Genomic DNA, 26,623 nt, shown 5'->3' on the forward strand with positions numbered 1-26,623 from the left:
ATCATCAATATAAACAATAACAGAAAAGGCAAATAATACCTGAAGTTTCAAAGATTTCAGATAACAATAAAATAAATTACTGACATCTTCTTTTGGATATTAAGTTGCATCTATCTTATGAGATTCATATTAATATCAGAGTTGACTGGTAGGGTCAAAGCCCTCAAACACACCCTCTGCTTGGGTGGTAACCATTGTTAATGCTGAGGGGTGGCGGATGGGGAGTGGGAGTGGACGGGACTGTTTGGTCTGTCTTTCGAGAATGGAATGGAGCCTGTTCTCTACTTCAGAAAATGCACAGGTCTTAACTGTATAATGATATAAATACTAATTATTGGTCAGAACTGAGTGGATATACAAAAGGAACTAACAGACCAAAAATCTCTTTCTTTCCTGTAGACTACTTGGTCTAAGTACTTCTTTCCAAGATCCAATGAGCTGCTTGGAGGAGGAGTGAGTACTCTTCCACCAGGGTGGCCAACATGTAAGCAAAGGCCTTCCAAGCAAGTCTGTGTCTGAGACAGAGCTGCTTCCACTTTGTTGTTCTTTCCTAGTGTAGGGGGCCAAGTGTGATCTCAAAATAACCACACAAGGTCTAGAAGCCAATGAAGAATGGGGAAAGTTTCACCTAGAACAGCAATAGACTGGTCTGGCAGTCAAGATGCCATGTCTTGTAAGCAAGGGAGCAATGTGTGCAGATATAATGTACTCAGAAATTAATCTGACAGTATTTGTATTTTTTTGTATTTGATATTTCTAACTACCTGAAAACTTTAAGGTTAAGCCTGTTCTCCCCAAAGATTAACGTGTTAATAGGAGAGTTTAATCCAGTTCAGGGGTTAAAGTTTTGTACTCTAGTTCTTGATATATCTTTATAGTAAACTCTAAAAAGCTAATTGAAATCAATTGGTTAATTAATATTATGATGATATTAGCTGGGTAAAATGATAGTGGGACGATAGGCAGTGTTAGATGCCTATGGGGGACACAGATGCGATGGGGGACACAGTAAAATAGGGAGCCAAAATAGGTAGGGATGATCAGGTACAAATTCACAAAGGAAGACAGATTTAAAGTGAGCCCTGAAAAATGGTTCCACATTGATGGAAGAAAAAAGGACATGTTAAATGAGGGCAAAGGTGAAATAATGAAAAAGGTTCAAATACGATAGTAGTGAAAGTTGGTAAGGAAATTCAGATTCATGGCTATTGACAATATGACTAATGGGAAGTACTTATGGGGGCGGGGTGTTTAAGGTAAGAGAATCGTGAAGGATTTGAACAAGAGAGTGATATGAGAAAAAAATTGCACAAGATGAAAATAAAATTTTGGAAATATTCTTGAGTCAGTAATATGAGACAGAAACTGGTAAAGGAAAATCACTTATGAGGCCACTGAAGGAGCTATCGGCATAAGATTAATAAAGGCCTGAATTAGGAAAACCACAGTAGGGCTCAAAACAATAAGAGAACATAATAAAAATTACTTACTATGCATTTTCTTCAAATCTTTATAAAATTCTGCACTTAACAGATCTCTTTTTACATCTGCTCTTTTTCTGTGAATATCAAGAAAGAAATGAAAACTATAAAAGACTAAAACTTCAATTTTTTTTTATATCAATTAAGTTTTATGACACGATAGCCATATTGGAAAAATTCTACAGTGTTTTAGTAATACTCAAAAATTTTATGATCATCAAAAATATTAAATAATTATGTCTCTAAATTCTCTCTACTGAAAGAATAGCTTAATACTCAAACAACATATTTCAACTTTGTTTAATCAATATGCTGGTCTATTTCTAATATAACAAAAGTTAACAACTACTAAATTACATGGCACTTTAAGGTTTACAAAATATTTTCTATGTATTGATGAGCCTGTCGAGGAATGCAATACCATTTTATCCTGAAAACAGGAAAAAAGGATTTTATGCATGGGTGAAATGAAGAGAATTATAAACAAAGGATAATATGGCATAGAACAGAAGCTTCTTTGTGGTCCTAAATGAAATTACCGAAATGAAATGAAATACATAGGTCATATTCTAGTATTGTAATCCTACCTAAAAAAAATCTGTCCAAATAAAATTAGGCACTGATTAAACTAGGTGGTATCCAATCCATCATCACTAAAAGAAAGAAAATATGGTATTACTCCCTAAATTTAAAGGATATAACTATACTATGGAATACCTTCAGTTAATTTTACCTTTGGTTACTATTATCTTTTGTTGACAAACAGAAAGGAGATAATTCTATCTACCTGTTAAAATTAAGGTTATCAGTAATTCTCCTTTAAAATATCAAGTATTTTAAAATAATCTATCTTACTAATTAAGAGTTTTAAAAGTTTTTCTGAACAAACTCACTTATGGAACCATTCCAACTTGGTTTCTATTTATATGAAGTTTATCACTGACCTCGTGCAGCTTTTAATATTTACAGAATGGCAATCCTGTTTCTTAAAGGAGCATTCACATTTCTTATCATCTGTTTCTCTTAATTGTCTTGGTACTTGTACCTATGAAGAAAAACAAATTTAAAGCATTAAAATTCAGAACAATAAGCACTTTGTCTATCCCAAAATGATGAAAGCCATAAAAACTAGTGTTTTCATTTTAAAAAGTTGCCCAAATACTGACTTTAAATAATATAATTTGTATATCAACAGTCTAGAGATAGAAATAGGTTTTAGAGGATTCAAATACTGTCCACATATGAAATATGCTCTTGGAACATGAGTTGTGAATCTAAGCTATGGAAAATATTTAGCTTTAGCTTACTCAGAAAAATATCTTTTTAAGACTATTCAATACTAAGATAGTTTTGCCTATTATCATATGACCTAAAAGTAATGCAAAATTCTAAACACATTTCAATTTTTATTTCAAACCCAATACTAACCTAATATTTGTAAGTGAACTGTTAAATAGTTCAAAGATGAAAAATATTAACATTTTAATATTTTATTTGATAAGGTCATAAATTTACGTCTAGGGTGGCAACTCAAGTGATTAAATACAGCGCTCTCTTATAAGTTTGTATTTATGAAGATGAAATTTTCCAAGTTACAAACATTCAAATTATGAACATCCAACACAAATGAGAAGACATTAGCACATTATCTCCCCTGCCCCAGGGGCATCTGGAATAGCACATATATTATAAACAATCCATTTACTACAGGGATTCTTAAACTTTTATTATGTCATATAACCCTTTGGCATTCAGGTGAAACCTATAGGTTCCTTCTCAGAACGATATTTTTAAATAAATTAAATCTAGGATTACTAAGAAAACCAAATATAATGAAATAATTATCAAAATAATTTTTTTTAATTCAGAGGCCCTGTGTTTGAATTCCTGAACTACAACTCATTAGTAAGCCACACCAAAAACTTTCTAATAGTCAGACAATACTCTATATTTACTCCTTCAAAAAATATTAAGCCTTTTTTTTTAATTTCAAAAAGATTCTGCCTAATTCAAAAGATGCTAAAACCAGATGTTTCCTTTTCTCTATGAAAATCCACATTCAAATTGCTTCTGTCTCTTTTGCTGACTTTGGGGGAAGGGGGTGCAGAAGGTGGAGGGGCTGACTTCTCAATGTGAGTCTTGTAAAAAATTAAAATTAAACCTCAATAATAAAATATGATATTTTAATGGATTTATTAATGACCAATAGAAATCAAGGAATAAAGAAGATACAAAATAAAGACCATGTGCCCATGGCTGATCAGTCGGCTGAAAATCCCAATCACCAACATCAAGCCAGGATGCCAATGGGAGCAGGATCCTCCACAGCTCCACCTAATATCCCCTGTGTACAGGAAGTACATAACAGGAAGTCAGTGGGCTCCTGGGAAATGTAGTTCTTTTTTTAGGGTAACAGATTTTCAATTATAAATTCCCCCTGAGATTCATGAAACACTGGTCTCTCCAATGGATCTTGTAGACATAACCAACTTTTAAATTACAATAATTTGGGGATAAAAGGAAAAGAGAACAAAACCAATGATTGCTAGGCACATTGACAAAAAGCCAGTTAGGGGGAAGTCCTCTTCAACATATGAGTATATTCAAAACAACTGCATTCAACTCCACACAGTTCAAATCACCACATCTAAAAGTTCACTCTGGATCTTCTGGTGCAGTATGTGGTCTGTGGAGGCATCTTCATGATGCCTTCTCCAAACATTTCACTTTTGGGATTCGGAGAGGTAGCATGTTTCTTATCCTAAAACTATTCTCAAAAAGTATTTAATCTTTGCATTTTAGAATAATAATACATTCCTCCCTCTGAAGAAGGTGTTGGAAAATACAAGGATCACTTAAGGATGCATGGCTGAATTATGAGGTATATGAATCAATTGGCAAGAGAAATAAAAAACATCAAAAAAATCCAACTAAAAGAGAAAAGATAACTTCTGGATGAAATATAAACTATCAAAGGTTTATGTGTAAAAATTCTAAGTAAAGGAAAATAAATCTATAACAGGTCCTTGAATCTGGGCCCAATTAAAGTGATTTATATAATTATGCACTTTCCCAAACAGCAGTCAGGACTACAGAAAATTTTGCCATATAATGAAAGACAGACTAGGAACTAGATTATAGGAGCCAGTTAGGAGCCAAATTTGAGATACTTGGTAGAATGTGGGACAAGGAAGACCTGCCTTTGACATAAGTCAAAATAGCCGGGACCTCAAACCCCAAACAAGTTCAAGTACTCTTATCTTGGCTCAAAATTTCATCAATCCCATTGGGATTGATTGATCCCTTTGACCTTGTGCTCGACTGGCACTATGCAGTTTAGCTTTGTGCTTCCTTGGCATTATGCAATGGCTCTTTTTGTATTCCTTTCTCCTGGAATCAGACGAAGTCATTAAGCAAAGTCCCATAATTTTTTAAAAATAATCAATGGCATCATTTTTATAGTCTAAAGCTTTTGAGGTATGCATTAATATTAGAACAAATATATTTAAAACTTAAATTACTGCAAAATAAAAAAAAATTAAAGAAAAATCTTCTCAATACTGTTGACATGTGCTTCAAATACAAAAAGGAGAGAAAAAATAAAATTGAAATACTATTATAGCACATGTAAGGAAAAACATTAATAAAAATTTTTTAAATCAAAAATATATAGCTTAAAATCACTGACACAGTGTCAGATATGGAAAGGTAGAGTACAAAAGTTTCTCACCCAAAAAATGAGATCCCTGTCCTCCTTCAAACCTGGCCATGATCCACTGTGAGTGCAAATGATTTTTACAAAGTAACAGTAATAAAACACATAAATAACAGTAATATAACAGGTAATACATATTCAAAAGGTATCAATATCCAAAAAGTTGTAATAGCTCATGTAATGACAATAGCAAACAAACCCATTATCATTAGGATTCAAATGAGTCTGCTGTATGACATTTAAAGCTAATGGATACTTGTCACAAGTTTTTCAGGTGTAGCAATCTTAAAACCTTGGCTGAGATATTTTTAAAAATATATTACTGCCACCATTACAAAAATGTGGCAGAGGAGTCTAGAAAAAAAGAAACCACCGTACTATTGATGTTAGGTCTAAAAAATGTCACCATGAATCTAGATCATTTTGGTGGACGGGTAGAGTAAGCATAAGAGTTACAAATGAGAGATGTTCCCTCTTGGGAGGCATCTAGGGGTACAATGCCCTGAGATAAACTTCCCAGCTCCTTTGGTAAGAGACTATTATGTCCCATCCATTCACATTTTTACAAATGTGAAGCAGAGGAGGGGGGTTATAATAATGTTTTACTTCAGCTACTAAAATGGACTCTACCTCTTGTTACAAATAACTCGGAGATAGGCAAAGTGATCAAACAGAGTTGTTGAAAAAAAAATTTTAATCATGTCTAAATACCCCTTAAAATCAATTTAAGATATTTAGCTCATTAAATTTTTCAACGGTTATTAGCCAGATTGAGTCTATCCATCCTCTATGTGACAATTAACAAATGAAAAATGAAAAAAAAAAGGTTTTTTATGGGCTTATTCAATATTATTTGTTCAATATGGTTATAGAGGAAATGTAACAGAATATAAGAGTAGTTAAAACACAGTAGATTAAAATGATTCAGTATAACAGAATAGTATTGATCAGATTAATATATGAACTTAAAACCAACCAAATTAATTTTCAAGCAGACAATTGGCAAAATAAAAATACAGACACTTGACTTCCGAGTAAGCATTGAGGTAGTCTAGACACAAGACTCGTCCTCTCCTCAGCACCCACCTATATAGACTACCTCAAAAATACAAAAAAAAACAAATTCATAAGAACGAAGGGACTCTACAGTAGGGCTCAGAATTGAAGGTATGTGGGATTTGGATATTTCCATACTATAAGAGGGTGAAAAAGCGCCCACCCAAACGTGAGCTGATCTACCCTCCCCCACCCCACCTACGGAGCCAGAGTCAGAGCCAGTGCATTCCAGAATCAGTGAGTAAGCTAAGGGCACCTCTGGAGAGAGCAAGGGGCACCTCTATGTCCTTGGGAGCAGACTAAGACCACCAAGGAACTACTTGAGAGCAGCTACACCTGAAACCCCAGTAGTTTAGGGAGCACAGACTATGGAGCTCACAGGAAGAAGGAACAGAGAAGGGCAGCAAAGAGCAGAAGATGCACCTGAAACCCCGGAGGGCTGGGGAACGTAGACCATGGGCGCTCTCAGGAAGGAGGCTCAGAGAAGGGCAGCGAACAGCAGAAGAAAATCCTTACTCCTTGAATCCACAAGGAGAACCTGCCCATCTCACTCAGATTTCTGACTAAAAAAAAAAAAGGAAAAACCTCCTCTGTGATGGAAAATGGAGCTACAAACTTCCTCTACCAAAAAAAAAAAAAAAGAAGGCTTTGACCCTGGAAAATTTTTGCAAAGGAAAAACCCAGGCTACAGAGGAAATAGAGAAGGAAATTCAAACTAAGTCAAAATCTTCCCACAAAAATGGTAATTGTCCACAAGCTCTTGAAGAATTTAAATTGGAAATTATCAAAAAGATGGAAGCCTTCTGGCAAGAAAAGTGGGAAATAGTTCAAAGAGAAAACAATAGTCTGAGAGACAAGAAATCCCAATTGGAGAAACAGCTGGAAACCACGAAAAGCAGGATAGACCAAACCAAAAAGGAAATTCAAAAGATTATAGCAGAAAATCAAAAGAATATAAGAGAAAACCAGTCTTTAAGGATGAGATTTGGGCAACTGGAAACTAATGATCTTGCAAAACAGCAAGAATTAATAAAGCAAAGTCAATAGATTATCAAAATAGAAGAAAACATAAAATATCTCACTGACAAGATGACAGATAAGGAAAACAGATCACAATAAGACAATTTGAGTATCATTGGTCTACCTGAAAAGCCAGAAATAAACAGAAATATTGACATCATACTACAAGAAATCATCCAAGAAAATTGCCCTGATGTTCTTGAACTAGGGGGCAAATTAGACATTGAAAGAGTTCATAGAACACCGTCTATAATAAATCCTCAAATGACAACTCCCAGGAATGTAATTGCCAAATTCCAGAGCTTTCAAGCTAAGCAGAAAATTCTACAAGAAGTCAAAAACAGAGAATTCAGATACCAAGGAGCACAAATCAGAATCAGACAAGACATGGCAGCTTCCACACTAAAGGAGCGCAAGAACTAGAACATGACATTCAGAAAAGCAAGAGAATTTCATCTTCAACCAAGAACACCTATCCATCAAAACTGAATATATACTTTCAGGGGAAAGTATGGGCATTCAACAAAATAGAAGATTTCCAAGTATTTGTAAAGAAAAGACCAGAACTAAGTGGAAAGTCTGATATCCAAACACAAAGATCAAGAGGAACATGAAAAAGTAAATAAGAATGAAAGAGAAAGGGGGGACATTTTTTTTTAATTCAAACTCTCTTCTTTGAGGGCTACAATTAGATCAAATTATATATATTTTTATATGGGGAAAATGTTATTTAGAACTCAAAAATTGTATTCATTGTTATAGTAATTAGAAGAATCATTCAAAGGAAGAGATTGGGGCATTAAGGACTATAAGATGATATGCAAAAAAAGAAAAAGGGACGGGAGGAATCTAAGAAGGGTCCAAGAGATACGTGAAGAAAAACACGAGGATAATCTTCATCATACAAAGATACACATAGGAAGGGGAGGGGAAGAATACTCTTATAAGAAGGAGAGGAAGAGAGTGCAAATAGGTGATACTCAAACCTTACTCTCAGCGAAATCAATTCTGAGAGGGAAGAGCATCCAGATCCATTGGGGTCTCAAATTCCATTTTATCCTTCAGGGTAAGTGAAAAGAGAAAACTAAGTGGGTTATGGGGGATGAAGTACAAAAATGGAGGGAAAGAAGGGGGGAGGGAACTTAACAGACCATAAAAAAACAAGAAGGGAACAAAAAGGGAGGGGCCAGAAAGGGAAGCATATTAAGGGAGGAGATTACGGGGATTGATTAAAAGTAAACCGCTGGTTTAAAAGGATATAGCAAAAGAAGAAAGGACAGAACTAGGAGAGGATATCAAAATGCTAGGGAATACACAAGTGACAATAATACCTTTGAACGTGAATGGGATGAACTCACCCATAAAATGAAAACAAATAGGAGAATGGATTAGAATCCAAAATCCTACCATATGTTGTCTATAAGAAACACATCTGAGGGGGGTAGATACTCACATGGTCAGAATGAAAGGTGGGAGCAAAATCTATTAGGCCTCAACTGGGAAAAGAAGGCAGCAGTTACAATCATGATATCTGCCAAAGCCAAAGTAAAATTAGATCTGGTTAAAAGGGATAGGGAAGGTAAATACATCCTGAAAAAAGGTAGTATAGACAATGAGGAAATATCAGTAATGAAAGTATATGCACCAAATGGTATAGCATCCAAATTTCTAATGGAGAAACTAGTGGAATTGAAGGAGGAAATAGATAGTAAAACTACACTACTCGGAGACCTGAACCTACTATCAAATTTTAAATAAATCAAATAAAAATAAATAAATAAGAAAGAGGTAAAAGAGGTGAATGAAATCTTAGAAAAATTAAGAGTTAATAGATATGTGGAGAAAAATAAATAGCAACAAAAAGGAATACATCTTCTTTTCAGCAGCACTGGTACATTCACAAATATTGAACATATACTAGGTCATAAAAACATGGCATACAAATGCAGAAAAGCAGAAATAATAAATGCAACCTTTTCAGATCATAACACAATAAAAATAATGATCAGTAAGGGTACATGGAGAGCCAAATCAAAAATTAGTTGGAAATTAAATAATATAATTCCCCAAAATTGGCTAGAGAACAAATCATAGAAACAATTAATAATTTCATTGAAAAAAATGACAATGATGAGACATCCTTTCAAAATCTATGGGATGCAGCCAAAGAAGTACTCAGGGAAAAATTTACATACTTGAGTTCATATATTAACAAATTAGGAAGGGCAGAGGTCAATGAATTGGACATGTAAATCAAAAAACTTGAAAGTGAACAAATTAAAAATCTCTAGAAGAAAAATATATTAGAGATCCTAAAAATTAAGGGAGAAATTAATCATTAAAAATTATTTTTCCCAATTATATGGCAATAAATATGCAAATCTAGGTGATATGGATGAATACTTACAAAAATATAAATTGCCTAGATTAACAGAAGAAATATAATTCTTAAAAATTCCCATATCAGAAAAAGAAATTGAACAGGCCATCAAAGGACTCCCTAAGAAAAAACCCCCAGGGCCTGATGGATTCACAAGTGAATTCTATCAAACATTCAAAGAACAGCTAATCCCAATACTATACAAAATATTTGACATAAAAAGCAAAAAGGGAGTCCCACCAAATTCCTTTTATGACACAAATATGGTACTGATCCCAAAGCCAGACAGGTCAAAAACGAAGAAAGAAAACTACAGACCAATCTCCTCAATGAACATAGATGGAAAAATCTTAAATAGGACACTTGCAAAAAATCTCCAGCAAATCATCACGAGGGGATCAGATGGGATTTATACCAGGAATGCAAGGATGGTTCAATATCAGGAAAACCATCCACATAACTGACCATATCAATAAGCAAACCAACAAAAATCACATAATTTTCTCAGTAGCTCCATAAAAAGCCTTTGACAAAATGCAACATTCATACATTTTGGAAACACTAGGAAGAATAGGAATAGAAGGGTCTTTCCTAAAAATAATAAACAGTATTTATCTAAAACCATCAGCCGACATCATCTTTAATAGTTATAAACTAGATGCATTCCTAATAAGATCAGGAGTGAAACAAGTATGTCTGTCATCACTTCTATTATTTAACACTGTACTAGAAACGCTAGCAGTAGCAATTAGAAAAGAAAAAGAAATTGAAGGTATTAAAATTGGCAATGAAGGGAAAAAGCTTTGTGGATGATATGATGGTCTACTTAAAGAATCCTTGAGAATCAACTAAAAAAACTGGCGGAAATAATCAACAACTTTAGCAAAGTTGCAGGATACAAAATAAACCCACATAATTCATCAGCATTTCAATATATCTCCATCACATCTCAACAACAAGAATTAGAAAGAGAAATTCCATTTAAAATCACCCTAGACAATATAAAATACTTATGAATCTAACTGCCAAGACAAACACAGGAACTATATAAAGACAACTATAAAACACTTTCCACACAAATAAACTAGATCTCAACAACTGGAAAAACATAAACTGCTCATGGGTAGGACCAGCTAACATAATAAAAATGACAATCCTATCCAAATTTATTTACTTATTTAATGCCATACCCATTGACCTACCAAAAAACTTTTTTACTGAATTAGAAAAAATCATAACAAAGTTCATTTGGAAGAACAAAAGATCAAAGATATCCAGGGAAATCATGGAAAAAAAATGTAAAGGAAGGTGGCCTTGCAGTATCAGATCTCAAACTATACAAGAAAGCAGTGTTCATCAAAACAATATGGTACTGGCTAAGAGACAGAAAGGAGGATCAGTGGAATAGACTTGGGGTAAGTGACCTCAGCAAGACAGTCTATGACAAGACTAAAGATCCCAGCTTTTGGGGAAAAAATCCATTATTTGATAAAAACTGCTGGGAAAATTGGAAGACTGTGTGAGAGAGATTAGGTTTGGATAAACACCTCACACCCTACCCCAAGATAAACTCAGAAAGGTTGAATGACTTGAACATTAAGAAGGAAATTATAAGTAAAATATGGGAACACAGAATAGTATACCATCTTTGGGAAAGGAAAGATTTTAAAACCAAGCAAGAGCTAGAAAAAAAAATCGCAAAATGTAAAATCAATACTTTTGATTACATCAAGTTAAAAAATTTTTGTACAAACAAAACCAATGCAACCAAAATTAGAAGGGAAGCAACCAATTGGTAAACAATCTTCATAACAAAAACCTCTGACAAAAGTCTAATTACTCAAATTTACAAAGAGCCAAATCAATAGTACAAAAAAATCAAGCCATTCTCCAATTGACAAATGGGCAAGGGACATGAATAGGCAATTTTTAGTCAAAGAAATCAAAACTATTAATAAGCACATGAAAAAATGTTCTAAATCTCTTTAATCAGAGAAATGGAAATCAAAACAACTCTATGGTATCACCTCACACCTAACAGATTGGATAACATGACAGCAAAAGAAACTAATGAATGCTGGAGGGGATGTGGCAAAGTCGGGACATTAATTAATTGCTGGTGGAGCTGTGAATTGATCCAACCATTCTGGAGGGCAATTTGGAACTATGCCCAAAGGACGCTAAAAGCCTATCTCCTCTTTGATCCTGCTATGTCACTGTTGGGTTTGTACCCCAAAGAGATAGTGAAAAAAAATACACGTATAAGAATATTCATAGCTGTGCTCTTTGTAATGGCAAAAAATTCGAAAATGAGGGGATGCCCTGCAATTGGGGAATGGCTAAGCAAATTGTGATATATGCTGTTGATGGAATACTATTGTGCTCAAAGGAATAAAGAACTGGAGGCATTCCATGGGAACTGGAACAACCTCCAGGAAGTGATGCAGAGCAAAAGGAGCAGAACCAGGAGAACATTGTATATAATGACTGATACACTGTGGTACAATTGAATGTAATGGACTTCTCCATTAGTGGCAATGATTCAATGTTCCTGAACATCCTAGAGGGATCTATGAGAAAGAAAACTATCCACATTCAGAGAAAAAACTGTCGGAGTAGAAACACAGAAGTAAAACAACTGCTTGATTACATGTGTCGAAGGGATTTGGCTGGGGATGTAGACCCTAAATGAACATCCTAATGCAAACACAACATGGAAATGGATTCTTATCAATGACATATGTAATACCCAATGGAATTGTGAGTCTGCTATGGGAGGGGCTTGGAGAGGGGAGGGAGGAATAGAATATGGTTTTTGTAACCAAGTAATAATGTTTTAAATTGGCCAAATTAAAAAAAAATACAGAGACTTTCATAAAACAATGGAGTCTGAAAAGGTTTAAAATTCTCACCTCCAGTCTCTTTAAAGTTCCTTTCTTTATCCATTCAGATTCCTTTTGTCAGAACTGTGGGATTTCCCATAGCAAGGGAGAACATAGGGTTGAGGAATCTCAAACTGGATGCATTGTTGAGACTGGGCAGGTCCAACTAGCAAAGGGTTGGAAGGAGATGAATTCTTCTGCCCTGAATATCAGGCAAGATAATTGAAAGGACCAGTGCACTCAGGAATGGTAGAAACAAAAAACATCCTAAAACTTGAAGCTATTTGAAAGAGGCAAGGTACTGCTCTTTCATTGAATGCACCATGCTTGCAATTTACTTCCTGAGTTAAAATGCTAGGAAGCAGTTTGTTCCCTCAGCCATGAGGAGAAGTTAGGAGGCTAATTGTTGCCTAAGGAAAATACACCCTGGTTTTTACCATTGCCCGGCTCCAAGTTTGTGAGTTCCAAAGACACAGTGGCAGCTACCAGCAGTCTGGTACAGGGCTGGGGCTAGGGCTGCAGGTGGGACCAGAGAAGGAGGAAGAGCGATCAGGATCAAGAGGATCAGGAACTGGAGTGAGTGGAATCAAGGGCAGCAATGCCAGAGGTAGCAGCGAGGAACTGAGGAACATGGGCTCAAGCAGATTAGCAAAGAGAAGTGGCTTATCTGTTCTTTGCCAAGAGTCCTCAGGCTAAAAATAGTTTGGCCAGTAAGGAGAGCAACCAAGCAAAAAGTAGGGAAAGAAAAAGGCAGCAACTCCAAGTTCTCTCAGAGTTTGTGAGGATGAGTGGGTAGGTGGGGTGGGCGAAAAGCCTTGGCAAGAGAAACGTGGCTTAAAAAAATTTTATCTTGGCTATCTTTAAAAAATTTGTCTTTTTCTCCATATTCTGATTGCCATAAATGTAAAAGTTAAAAAATTAAATCTCAATAATAAAATACTATACTTTAAGGGATTTATTAACGATCACTAGAAATCAAGGAATAAAGAGGATACAAAATAAAGACCATGTGCCCATGGCTGATCAGCCTGTTGAAAATCCCACTCACCACCATCAAGCCAACACACCAACAAGGGTGCGACCTTCCATGTTCCCACCTGTCTACAGGAAGTAGATAACAACAGGGATTCAGTGAGGTTCTGGGAAATGTAGTTCTTTTTCAGGGTCACAGATTTTCAATTATACAGTCTTCCCTAAGGTTTTCCTTCAGTCTACTTATCTGAAATATCCCCTTATCTATTGGAATCTTTGGCTTGCTTAAGATTCAGCTAGGATAAGATTTACTTATTCCCCACATTTTCTAGGGCTTTTTCCTCTAATACTCCTTTCCATCTACTATCTAACAAGATACAGTCATGCATCTTACATCTATTTATATACAAATCTATTGAGTGAGAAACTGCCTCTACAGGTAGTGGTCCAGAACAAGGAATACTTGCAAGCTCAGGTTGTATATCAAGTGAGGAACAAATATGGAAGTAAGCATCAGCTATGTGACTTTGACCCTAGGAGTAACTGCAGGTCACAGATCTAGCTCCCAGCCCAATTTGAAACCTTCAATGGGTGTGGAGGTAAGGGAGGGGGAAAGGAAACCTAGACCAAGAGGGAGCCTAAAAATGTGTTGCTCTGACCCAGCAGAGTTATTTAGTGGTCTAATAGTGGCTGAGACCATCAACATTAAACTGGAGCTCTAACCAGGAACTGCTCAGGCACACACTAAAGTGAGAAACTTATACAGTTCAAGTCAGGATTCCAGCACTGAAGACCTCATTCACTTTGTATTATATTGTTTTGAGGCATATGGAAGACCAAAAGGTTCCCAGTCTAAAATAACAAAAGATCCCAAACCCAGAGAAAACAGTAGAAGGATTTAAGACAAAAAAACATTAAGTACTACCCAAATATTCCTTGCAAAGGTATACAGAACCTGGCCTTAACACAATCTCTGAAATCAAGAAGGTTGAGAAGAATAATTAAGCAAATGAACAAAAAATTCCCACTTAAAGTCTTATTATAGGAAAGGGACCCTCAATGCAAAAAAGAAAAAGAAAAGAAAAAAAGAACAAGAGAACAACTCCAAAAAATGAGAAATACTAAAACAAAGGCAAAAGACTGAACAAAAAGGAAGATAGAATAGTTATCATATAAAAAATGACCTTGGAAAAAGATTAAAAAGATTAAATAATCACTGGAGTGCTGAAAAAGCTATGACCAAAAAGAGCCTATGAATCATATTTCAAGAAATCATAAAAGAAAACTGTCTAGACCTCTTGGAACAAGAGAGTAAGGTGGAAATAGAAAGAATTCACTGATTATTTCCTAAAAGAAACTCCAAAAATAAAAGCTCCCAAAAATATTATAAACCAAAATCCAGAATGCTCACATCAAAGGGGGAAAAAATCACAAAGGAGACAGAACACCATCAGGGTCACACAAGATTTAGCAACCACCACTATAAAAGAGCAGAGAGATTGGAAGATGATAACTGAAAGGGCAAAAGATAAGAGATCTATGACTAAACATTATTCAGCAAAATTGAATATAATTCTACTGGGGGATTATGAGGAGAAGAATTTTTAATGAAACAAGAGAATTTTCTAAGCATTCCTGATGAAAAGACCAAAAGCTGAATAGAAACTGTGAATTACAAACAGAGGTGATCAAAAGAAACATAAAAATAAATGGGAAATTCTGATAAATTAAATATTCAACAATGATTGCAAAGTTTGTGTAACTGGCCAGGTACTGACCAAACCTTGGAAAAGTTCATTTGTTGATAGAAAAATTGATACTGATTGAATATTGTCTTGTAGAGGTTTTACTTTAATCTTCACTATTATTTTCTAGCTACTGTATAAAGCTCTGATTCCTGTCTTCCATAAGAATGCTTACAATTCTTCACTTATTTTGCAAAGGAAAATTTTTGTTTTTAAGCACTGTTTTGGTATTTGTAAACCACACTATCCATTGTCATGTTTAATAACCTTAATCTGATTTTATGATGCTGAGACTGAGCTTGCTGCATAAAAACAAAAACAAAAACAAACATACAAACAAAAACAAAAACCCACTCTTCGGAGCTGCTAATTTGAGGACTTAAGTCTTTAGTAAAGGTAAGAGAAGAGACAACATGTAATAGTGGAAAGAAAGCGACCTTTGAAGCTAAATCTTCAGGAAGACCTGAATTCAAGTTCCACTACTGACACACCAGTTGCTTGCCTCTGGGCAAATCAGTTGAGTTTCCTTAACTCATGGTTCTCTAGGCCCCTGTGAAATCACAGGTCCAATCTCTTATCCCTATCCCTTTCCTTAAAGGAGGGAAATTTAACAAACACAGTATGGACTGAAAGGCATATAGAATCTCTAGAATATAGACAAGAGGCTTAGTGTTGGTTGACTGTGGTTTTAGGCTAAGACCCCTGAATGAAATAAAAGCACAATAAATCCCAGAATAGAATGTAAGGGCTTGAAGGAATTGCAGAAGTCCTCTAATCCAATTCCATCATTTTACTGAGAAGTAACTTGCCCCAAACATACAGAACTACCAAAAACCTGACTCAGGTCACATTATTATTTTTCTGTAAATGGTCCTTTACTCCAGAGTGATCCTATAGTATATTTTAGGATAGCTCCTCTCTGTAACATGAAGGGATCATACTTGAAAGACCGTTAAGAACTCACCTACCTATAAGTCTATGGTCCTATATATTGATTATTGACTACTACCTCTCCAACCCACAGATCCTCTATGATTTTTTTCCAAACATATTTGTAGTTTCAAAGGTATAATAAACACCGAGTGAGAAGGCTTCTTCAAATAATGAAGATCAAATGTCATTCTATAATCTAGGGTCTTCTGTAGTTGCCCACAACAAGAAGTTAGGTGACTTGGACCCAGGTATTCAAGACTCCTAACATCAGCTCTCTTTCCACTATACCACATCATCACAAATCTGATATATACATACATACACATACACAGACATCATTGCCTCCCTCTAACCCTTTTTATAAAAAGAAGCACAAGTATGTTATAAGAGTAGGAAAAAGTCAGGGCTTCATTGAGTATATTTGGGGTCTCTGTACTGAAAAGGTAGATTATGCACATAGCAAATGGCTTCATTTTTTTAGGACTAAACTAATGCAATATCATATTAAAGATGGAAAGGTGCCAAGAGACATTTAGTTCACCTCTTTTTCCTTTTACAGATAATAAAAGTGAGTACCAAGGTCTCAAAGCTATTTAGTATCAGAGTGTGGGTTCCAATTTAAATCTCCTTGTGTTTTGGTATATCAACCATATTCTTAGAGTGCACCACAAGTTCTTGACAAATTTCTGGGTCCAGACTGCATTGGGGCAGGTTTAAGTATAGGAGATCCACTAATTTCTCTTTTGTTAGCTAATGTCTTAATTTGCTTTTATAAGGTGACCATTTCTGATTTTCAGATTGTATTATAGTTGGAAGCAGCAGCACTTCTAAAATCAGATTCGTCTTTTTCTCCATCTTTTTAATTAGATTAGCTATGATTTATAAATTTTGCTAATCTTTAAAGAAAAAAAAAACAGTTCTAAACCGGTTTAACCATATTACAATCTTTTCTGTTTTCAAGATTCTATATTTCTTTTAAATCTTTTAAATCTTTCCTCCTTTAGTCTTGTTTTGAATTTGATTCATCGTTTTTCTAGAGCTTTAATTTTATGGCATTGATCCTTTTTTTCTCTCTCTATTTTACACATTTAAATTTTTAGAGGAAATTTTTCCTCTAGATTACAGTCTCCTACCCACATGGTTTGTATTTATAAGTTACTACTTTATTCTTGGTTCTTCCAAAATATAGATATTTTGTGTAAGGATAGGGGGCATTTCTTCTGAGAAGCCTCATTCTTATGAAATCTTAATTAATGAAGGACTCAATAAATAGTGTTTGGGGGCCTAATTCTGAGAGGCCCAATCCTATTCTTTTTCTTTCATCATCTATCTTCCTGATTTGAGCTCTGCAGTCCTGGGATCCCAACAAAGAAAATTCATTCACTTTCAAAATCTTGGCATTATCTTTGATTTCTTCCTCCCCACCTTATTTCACAAAGTCAATCTTTCCCTTCTATTTCCACTTATCTCCACCCTAGTACAGGCCCTCATTTTAACAACTCAAACTACTAGAACAGCTTCCTGATGTTTTTCCTATTCTCTCTCCTCTCCAATCAATTCTTCACTGTATACATGATCATCATCATCATCATCATCATCATCATCACCACCATCATCATCATCATCACAATTGTAGTAATATTTATACTGAACTTTAAAACACAAAAAAACGACAAATGCTTTTTTTTATCTTAACCTCACAACAACCCTGGGAGAGAGGTTATCCCTACATATGAGGAAGTCAGGGCAGAGGTTAAATATCTTGCCCAAGGTAATACAGCTAGTAAATGACTGTAACCAAATTTCAATTCAAGAACTCCTGATTCCAGGCCTAACATTCTATCTACTCCACCATATTGCTGCCGCTACTAATAACAGTTCTCTGCTCAAAATCCATTAATGACTTCTAAATTTTTATTAGTCAAGATCAAACTATTTCTATCATTCTAAGTCCTTTCATAATCTGATGCGACCCAATTTTTCCAGAGCTATATATTTGCAACATACTCTGTAATCCAGTCAAATTGTTACTTTTCCCTTAATTACCCACTGCACTTGGTTAAAATTCTGTGCTTTTGGCTTATGCTGTTTGCCATGCCAGGAATACACTTCACCTTTACACCACAGACCACATCTTGTTGAGTTATATCTATATTTTAAAGCACAGCGAAAATATCACCTTCCCCAGTCAACTAAGAAGCATTCCCAACCCAAATCTCACACAGAATTTTGTCTATATCTCTTCCTTTCAAGAGGCAGTAGAGTAGCATGAGAGAGAGTGCTGTGCCTAAATCAGAAAGACATAGTTGAAATTCTGCCTTAGACACGTACTAACCACGTGACTACAGGCAAGTCATGACCTCTGTTTGCCTTGGTTTTTCATCTGTAAAGTGAAAATGATGGTGGTACCCTCCTCACAAGCCTTCTGTGAGAATTAAATAATATTTGTAAAGTGCTTACTACAGTGCCTGGCACATAGTAGGTGCTACTAAAATGCTATTATTTCTTACACCTACTACATATTATGGTTATTTCAATCTTGTACAATTAACCCAGGATCACAGCATCTCAGTACCTAGTATAATAGATACTGAAATGCTTACTGTCTAATAAAAGTATACTCAAACATTTTTTTATGTCAACTATTGTCTACTACTAAGTACCATGCATATTTGAGACCCTTAATGTTATAATGCTTTGAAGGAAATATGATTACATTTTATATTATGGCTTTTGTGAATAGTCTATAAATCAAAATACTATTTAAAAAATTGTTTCCCCTAGGCAAATGCATGCTAAATCACTCCCCCGCAGCATACCCATCTACTTTTTCTCCTTTTCCCCTGAGGTGATCAGCAGAGAAAAAAATGATCATAATAACTTTTAGCTTGCTTCTCTATAATTATTCCAGATAAAGTATACTAAAATTACAAAATGCTAATTAAGTGTATTTGAAACTTAATAGCAAAATTAATCTCCTTAAGAAAAAACTAGGTTGAAGAGCACAGATCATGCTGAATCAGGAAATCTTAAACTGAAAACCAACCTCAGAAACTTTGCTGCAGGAGTTGTTAGGCAGCACAGTAGATAGAGCACCAGGCCTGGGTTCAAATGTGACCTCAGACACTTCATAACTGTGATCCTAGGCAAGTCTCTTAATCCCAATTGTCTAGCCCCTACCACTCTTCTGTCTTAGCACTATTACTAAAACAGATGGTAAGAGTTAACAAAAAAAGAAAGAAAAAAAGAAAGAACTTAGTCGGGTAAGCCTAAGAAAGTCACTAAACTTCTGTCTACCTCAAATTAATTTCTTCTACAAAATGGGAAAAACAGTGCCTACTTCCCAAAGTTGCTCTGAGGACAAAATGAAATATAACACTTTGTAAACCCCAAGTACAATATAAATGCTAGGATATTATTAGCAATATTCAGTTTATAAATTGTAATTACATATATAAAATATATACACATATGTTACAAAGATATGTATCTTCAAGACTTACCTTAATACAACCTTCGGATGCACTGAATTTATAGATTGCCTGAAAAGGTTTCCGATCAATTGGACATGAAGGCAGAGTCTGAAACAGAATTGTTAGCCAATTAAAATTTTTACCTTTTATTACACTACATAATGAATTTTCTATAGGAATGGAAGTAAAACATCATTTTCCCCAAATTTCATCAGCTTGAAATCTATTCCAGTATTGCTTTCTGCTGATAACACAGTAAAATGTGGCATGTGTAAAACCTCAAAATTTCTCAGACTTATGAATGTTAGGAGTTTCCCCCATTGGGGAATCTTCTACTTTAAAAAATTCCCTAGCAGATGGTGAGAACTCTACTTGAGTGTGGGGGCTCCTAGCTATGGGAGTGTCCCTGCTCCACCCTACTTAAGATTGCTTTAGGACAGAAAACGGCTGGCTAAACAATGAAAGTTCTTTGATCCATGCTTATGGAAGGGACAGGAAGTTCTTTGAGTCATGTCTGTTTTTAAAATTGATACAATGGGATGCTAGGTACCCATATAGGTGGGGCAACTTGTAAACTACTTAAACATAAAAGGGTGATAACTTATTCAGAGGTTTTTTCTTAATGAAATTTGTCGACACAGCAGCATTTTTTCCTGACTTACTAAAGAGATTAAAACTACTCAGCTGTGAATTCAAAATGGGCGGTCCTTTAGAAACATCTACAGTGATTGGTAGATGTAAGGACTTAGGGGAGGTGACAGAGGAGATTTTGCCCTTAAAAATAAGAGCTTGGATCTCATTCAGGGAGGATCTCGATTTCTGACTCTCATTCTGAAGGGGAGCTCCTCTGGGGGGCTCTGTCCCTCTGGGGTAGGAGCTCTGGAAGCTCTTGAGAGAGGCCCTTTGAAACAATCTCTGGCTGGAAGACTCCTTGAGGAAGGACGCTGGCCTGGTGTTACTAGAATCCTTGTTTAGTCAGACCTTGTGGTGAGTGTTAAAAAACTGACTGATTTCTCTTTTAAGACTCAGGTCTAGGCCATATTGGCTTGAGACCCTTCATACTTATTCCTTTTCTTACTCTCTCTCTCTTTCTTTGATTACTCATTGTATTGTTAATTTAAAATCTCTATAAAACCCAATTGACTTGGGTATTTGAATAATTGGGAATATTTCCCTGGCGACCACCTTATATTTGATTTTAAAACCCAAGACACTGTAGTGAAACATATTTCTACGGTCAAATTTACTCACCCTCGCTTATATCTATCACAATTTATATCTTCCACTATTTTAACCACTACAGTTTAAGACTTCAACCATTTTAAATCTCATACATGGTGACAAATACAAATTAGTTAAAAACTCAGTTCCCCAAGCAACTCTCTAAGAATTTAAACTGCAGCAAAATTGTTGACCTAAGAGTTTTCTCACAGGGAACTCACTATAACCAATAAAATTGCAAGTTGGGACACTCCCAAAAGTGGTTTTAAAGATCTCTTTGGTTAATGAGGAACAAAATTCAAGTTTCTACTCTGTGAATTAGAGTCATGGATCACTGAACTAGGCATCAAAAGTATGACTTCAGACAAATCACTTCATCTCTATTGGAGTCTTAGTGTCCTCATTGATAAATAAGGTTAGACTAGTTAACCCTTAAGAATGCTCCTTTCAGCTCTAAAATTCTATTATTTAGTTAACGACAAAACATAATAAAGAAAACATTCAACAAAATAGATCATATACACAAATACACAGACATATATATATTTTTTTCCTGATTAATTTGCTAATAATGCCTTAAAAAAAAGCAATCCCCACCCCACTTTTGATCAAGACATAATTTCAGTCATGGAAAAATCCCAATCTGTAAACAATGTAGAATAACCTGCAACACTGAGTGTCTATTAAAGGCAAGGACCAAAATACTACTACTACTACTACTACTACTACTACTACTACTACTACTACTACTACTACTGATAATAATAATAATAATAATAATCTACAGCACTGTCTGTTAAAGGCAAGGACTTGAGCATTCAGATACTATGCCTCGTATTTTCCATGCATAACTGAGAACAGATATGTGATTCATTTTGTCAAAAAAAGGCAGCAAAGAATACTTATTTTTCAAGATAAATGTTTCACTTAAATTTAAATGATTTTTTTTAGCAAAGTGATAAAAGTTCTCCAAAAAGCTATATATTTTTTGAACGTTACCCCTTTACAATTAAGAGGCCAATTATCTAAAGCTACAGCAGCCCCCAAATTTGTGACTTTAACCAACTTGATGATACATTTTACACACACACACACACACACACACACACACACACGAAAAACAACACCTATATGGCCTAACATTCAAGGTCCACGTAAAATCTGAAATATTATACACAGCTATCATATCACATATTTTAATTATATAAGCATATATTATATATGTGTATGTTATATATATTAAATTGGAGGGGAGGGGTGAGGAAAGAGGGGAAATTATCCATAAATTATCTATAAATCTTACAATGGGAGAAGAGTAGGAATTTAAAGAATCTATCAGTCACCTCCTGAAAGAAATGCTAAAATGCCAAACTGGAAACTCCCAGAATTATAGCCCCAAAGCAGAGCCCCCAGGATCAAAGGGGAAATATTGAAAGTTGCTATAAAGAAAGAATTCAAATGCCAAGGAATCAATCAGGATGATACAAGATTTAACAGCAATCCACTAAAAAGAAGCAGAGAGTTTGATAGACCATACTGACAATTCTCACTTTACATAAATTCGTTTGATGCAAATTCAACTCCCTGGCAGGCAGAAGGGTACTTACTATACAACAACAGAGAGTTCTCTGATTAGGGAACTGAAGTCATTCTGGTTTCAGGAGACCAAAGCACTCAAGTTGTGTCTACTTTGAAGGCCATAGAATTGTAGAGGACACAAAGACATGTGAAAACCCATAAGGGGGAAAGGAGAGGTCTGACCACTAACATTAAGCAAGAAATGACTATTTCAAAACAGTGGTGGCAAACTCTAATAAAAACATCCCTGAAGGGTATATCAACACAGAAAAACACAAATTAACATCAATTATGTTATAATGTATTTTTAATCATGTTGATAAGCATTTCTCAATTATATTTTAATCTGATTGGGAGCATAATCAGGAATTTTGTAGGCCATTTAGCTTGTGTGCCCAAGTTTGACTTCTCTGTTGAAGGTAAATGATCTAAGCTTAAAACCAATTAATGAAGCATTCAGGATAGAAAGCCGGGCTGTTAACCCCACATCAGTGTTAAGATTGCTAATCTTAATATGACCAGCTGTGTGAATCTATCTGCTTTCAAGTCACTTAATCCAAAGTGAGTAGTCCTTACCACAATTCGGCCTTAGATTATTGAGTATCAATTCTAAGACAGAAGGTAAGAGTATTAGGAGGGGAAGGGAGAGAGAGAGGGAGAGAAAGAGAGGGAGAGAGGGAGAGAGATAGAGAGAGAGAGAGAGAGAGAGAGAGGGGGGGGGGGGGAGAGAGAACTTTGTCAAATGTATAAGAATATGAGTCATTCCTCAATTGATACATGTTCAAAAGATATGGAAAGACAATATTTGGATAAAGATATTAAAGCCATGCATAGTCAGGGGGCAGAGCTAAGATGGCAGAGAAGGTACAGGAACCCATCTGATTTCTACCAATTTATCCTCCAAAAAGCTATAAAACGTTAAGACTATTTGTGAAGCAGCATAAATCACAAAAAACGCAAAGTGAAGTAATTCTTCAGTTCAAAAACAATTAAAGTCAGCAGGAGGGATCTAGTGTACAGGGATACAGATGGAGTGCAGCACAGCGGGGCAGATCCCACACTAGGCAACAGGCCTTAGGGGCAGCTGAAGCAGCAGCAAAGGTTTCCCCAACTCTCAGCCTTAGATGTATGGGTTTGGGGAGAGGCATTGGACCACTGCTTAGAAGGAGATTATGGGGGTCCCTTTGCTGGCTCTGGGTACAAGACTCTTGCTGTACCGTCCCAACACATAACTAGGTTGCAGTCCTGGGGGACAGTCACAAGGTAAAGAACAGGAATAGCACTTGCAGCCACAAGGGAACAGGGGATCCTGGTCACAATTGCAAGGGATAAAGCAGTGTTTGAGGTTACTCAAAGACCAGAGCACAGGTCATGAAAATATTAAACACACCTCTCCTTACATCAGACCACCTTGGAAGAACTGAAAGCAGATAGATTCCCAGTGCAGCTCTGAAAGCAGCTGCACAAAGAACCAGAAGCTTGGAACATTGCTCCCTTCACCAGTTATAGAGATCAACCTTTTTTTTTTTTAAACCCTCACCTTCTATCTTAGGATCAATACTGTGCATTTGTTTCAAGGCAGAAGTGAGGTAAGCAGTAGGCAAGAAGGATTAAGTGACTTGCCCAGGGTTACACAGCTATGAAGTGTCTAGAGGCCAGATGTGAACCCAAGAACTTCCATCTCTGAGCCTGGCTCTCAATCCACTAAGCCACCCAGCTGCCCCCCAGAGGTCAACAACTGTTGGCGACTGAAAGTTGGGCAACTATATAGAAAACTGATTGAAGAAGTGAGTGAGTGGTAGCTGTCTATTATTTTAGGGAGTTACATTAGTAATCTCTCCTCTTTTCTCTCTTTCCCTCCTTTACTATATTCTTTTACTATATCTTTTTTAATTCAATTAAATTATTAATTGTTAAAAGTTGCTAGAACTTCCAGTCAAGATGGCGGCGTAGAAGCAGCGAAAGTTCAGACCTCGGAAACCCTTCCTTACCGATTGCAAACTGAGTGCTCCCTGTTCTTCGGAGGGGCACAGCATTGTAGCCATGGACAGTTATGATGCCAAGTCTTACACAGAGCAGTTACCAGAGGGAGAAAATGCCAAAGAACAGAAAAGTCAGGAAAGGCCTTCTGTAGGTGGCGGCACCCCTAGGCTAGGCTTGGAAGGGGGGCTGAAGTTCTGCAAGACAAAGGGGAGGAAGGAGACTTCCAGTCAAGATGGTGGCTTAGAGTCAGTGAAAGTTCAGACCTCTGAAAACCCTTCCTTACCAATCACAAACTGAATGCTCCCAGGACACCGAAATTCAAACTGAACAACAGGACATACCCAGGGAACCCTCCTCCTGGACCTGGATCAAAAGGTACGGCCCCCCCAAAAGCCAGAACCCTAGATCACTTGGATCTAAGGGGTAGGCAGAAGGAAGGTCCCAGGACCCATCCCCCCCAACCCAGAGTGCTGAGCCCACAGCAGCAGCAGCAGGAACCTCAAGGCTTGCTATTCTGAAGGACTCACCTTGAAAACAACCTGAGCCCGTTTCAGGGGAGCCCAACACAGATGGCAGGGAAACATAGAGAGAAGGGGGAAGCCTGTAGCCCCCTGGCTGGGTCCTTCCATCTGAGTCTCAGGGGGGTCCCAGCTTTAGGGCACCAGCTGAACCCAATCCCATCAGGAGCCTTCAGAGCTACTAAAAGGACAGAAACCTCAGGGCCGGCAAAGAGGTTGTTCCGAAGAGCTTACCTTGAAAGTAACCTGGGCCAGTCTCAAGGCATTCAACACAGATTGTGGAAGAGGAGGTTTTTTTTTTGGGGGGGGGGGTTCGGGGATCATTCGGCCCACACCAGCTGAACCTAATCCCATCAGGAGCCCTCAGAGCTTCTGAAAGAACAGAAACCTCAGGGCCTTTGAAGGGCTTACCTTGAAAGCAACCTGGACCAGTCTCTGGGCATTCAACACAGATTGAGGAGGAGGAGGAGGTGTTTTGCTTCAGGGCTCATTAAGTCCAAACCAGCTGAACCTAATCCCATCAGGAGCCCTCAGGGAGGCCAGGACCCCTCCCCCCTTAGAGAGCAGGATCTTCTGAAAGAATAGAAACCTAGAAGTGGAGTCAAGATGGCAGCCTAGAAGAAGCATAGACCTGGCAGCCTGGTCAGATCTTTGGAGATCCTCCATATTTGCTCCAGCCTTCTAGGAAGTTTAAAACTCAGAGTAAACCCAGCCCAACCAAGCTGAACTTAATCCCATCAAAAGTCTCCAGAACACAGGGAAGCCCAGGCTCCCCACCCATTTTCATTGACTGCTGGACATTAAGCCAATCAAAAGCCTCCAGAGGACAGGGAAGCTCAAACCCCCAACAACCCTCCCCCAGAGACTACACCAAGAGATCTTCTGATAAAGCTCCAATAGGGGAGACTGATAGAAGTCCCCAAAAAACAAAAAAAATGAGAGGAACAAGAGTACAGAAAAATACGGGGAGTAAAGAAGGGGTAAATTTGAGCAAACAACAGAAAAAGAATAAGGAAACTACAATAGACAGCTACTACTCAGCAAATGGAACAGAGGGGGAGAGATCAGCAAACGATAAACCAGAAATCCCAGCGAATTGGATACTGGCTGTGGAAGAACTCAAAACACAACTAAGAGAGGCTGAAGACAATTGGGAAAATAACTTAAAAATTAAGATAAGTCATCTGGAAACAGAGGCACTTGAACTAAAACGAGAAAATGGTGTCTTGAAAGCCAAAATCAACCAGCTGGAAAATAAGGCAAAGGAGATGAAAGATGAGGCAAAGGAGAGGAAAGATGAAGTAAAGAGGATGAAAGACGATCTTCAAAGAAAATCAGACCAGAAGGAAAAGGACGACCAAAAAGCCAGAAATGAAATCCAATCTTTAAGAACCAGAATAAAACAACTAGAATCAAGTGACCTCACAAGGCAGCAGGACACTATAAAACAAAACAAAAAGAATGAAAAATTTGAGGAAAATGTGAAGCATCTCATTCACAAAATAGATGATTTAGAAAATCGTTCAAGAAGAGACAATTTAAGAATAATTGGACTACCAAAAGACCAAGACAAAAGAAAAAGCCTAGACATAATACCAGAGGAGATTATCCAGGAAAACTGTCCCGAGATCCTAGAACAAGAGGGGAAAGTGAAGATTGAAAGAAT

The 26,623-nt window shown here is 36.6% G+C and overlaps 1 protein-coding gene across 2 annotated transcripts in view; it reads right to left on the reverse strand.

Annotated features, from left to right (window-relative positions):
* The window catches only part of SCAF11 (SR-related CTD associated factor 11), a 113,077-nt gene that overhangs the window by 16,555 nt on the left and 69,899 nt on the right, over positions 1-26,623 (reverse strand). For both annotated transcript variants that reach the window (XM_056799025.1, XM_007503879.3), the window contains exons 4-6: positions 19,688-19,765; positions 2,426-2,526; positions 1,491-1,558 (exon numbers count right to left, since the gene is read on the reverse strand). In XM_056799025.1, the coding sequence (XP_056655003.1) occupies positions 1,491-1,558; positions 2,426-2,526; positions 19,688-19,765 (247 nt within the window). The remainder of the gene's footprint in view (positions 1-1,490; positions 1,559-2,425; positions 2,527-19,687; positions 19,766-26,623) is intronic.

The sequence above is a fragment of the Monodelphis domestica genome, chromosome 5 (genome assembly GCF_027887165.1).
Source record: "Monodelphis domestica isolate mMonDom1 chromosome 5, mMonDom1.pri, whole genome shotgun sequence".
NCBI lineage: Eukaryota > Metazoa > Chordata > Mammalia > Didelphimorphia > Didelphidae > Monodelphis > Monodelphis domestica.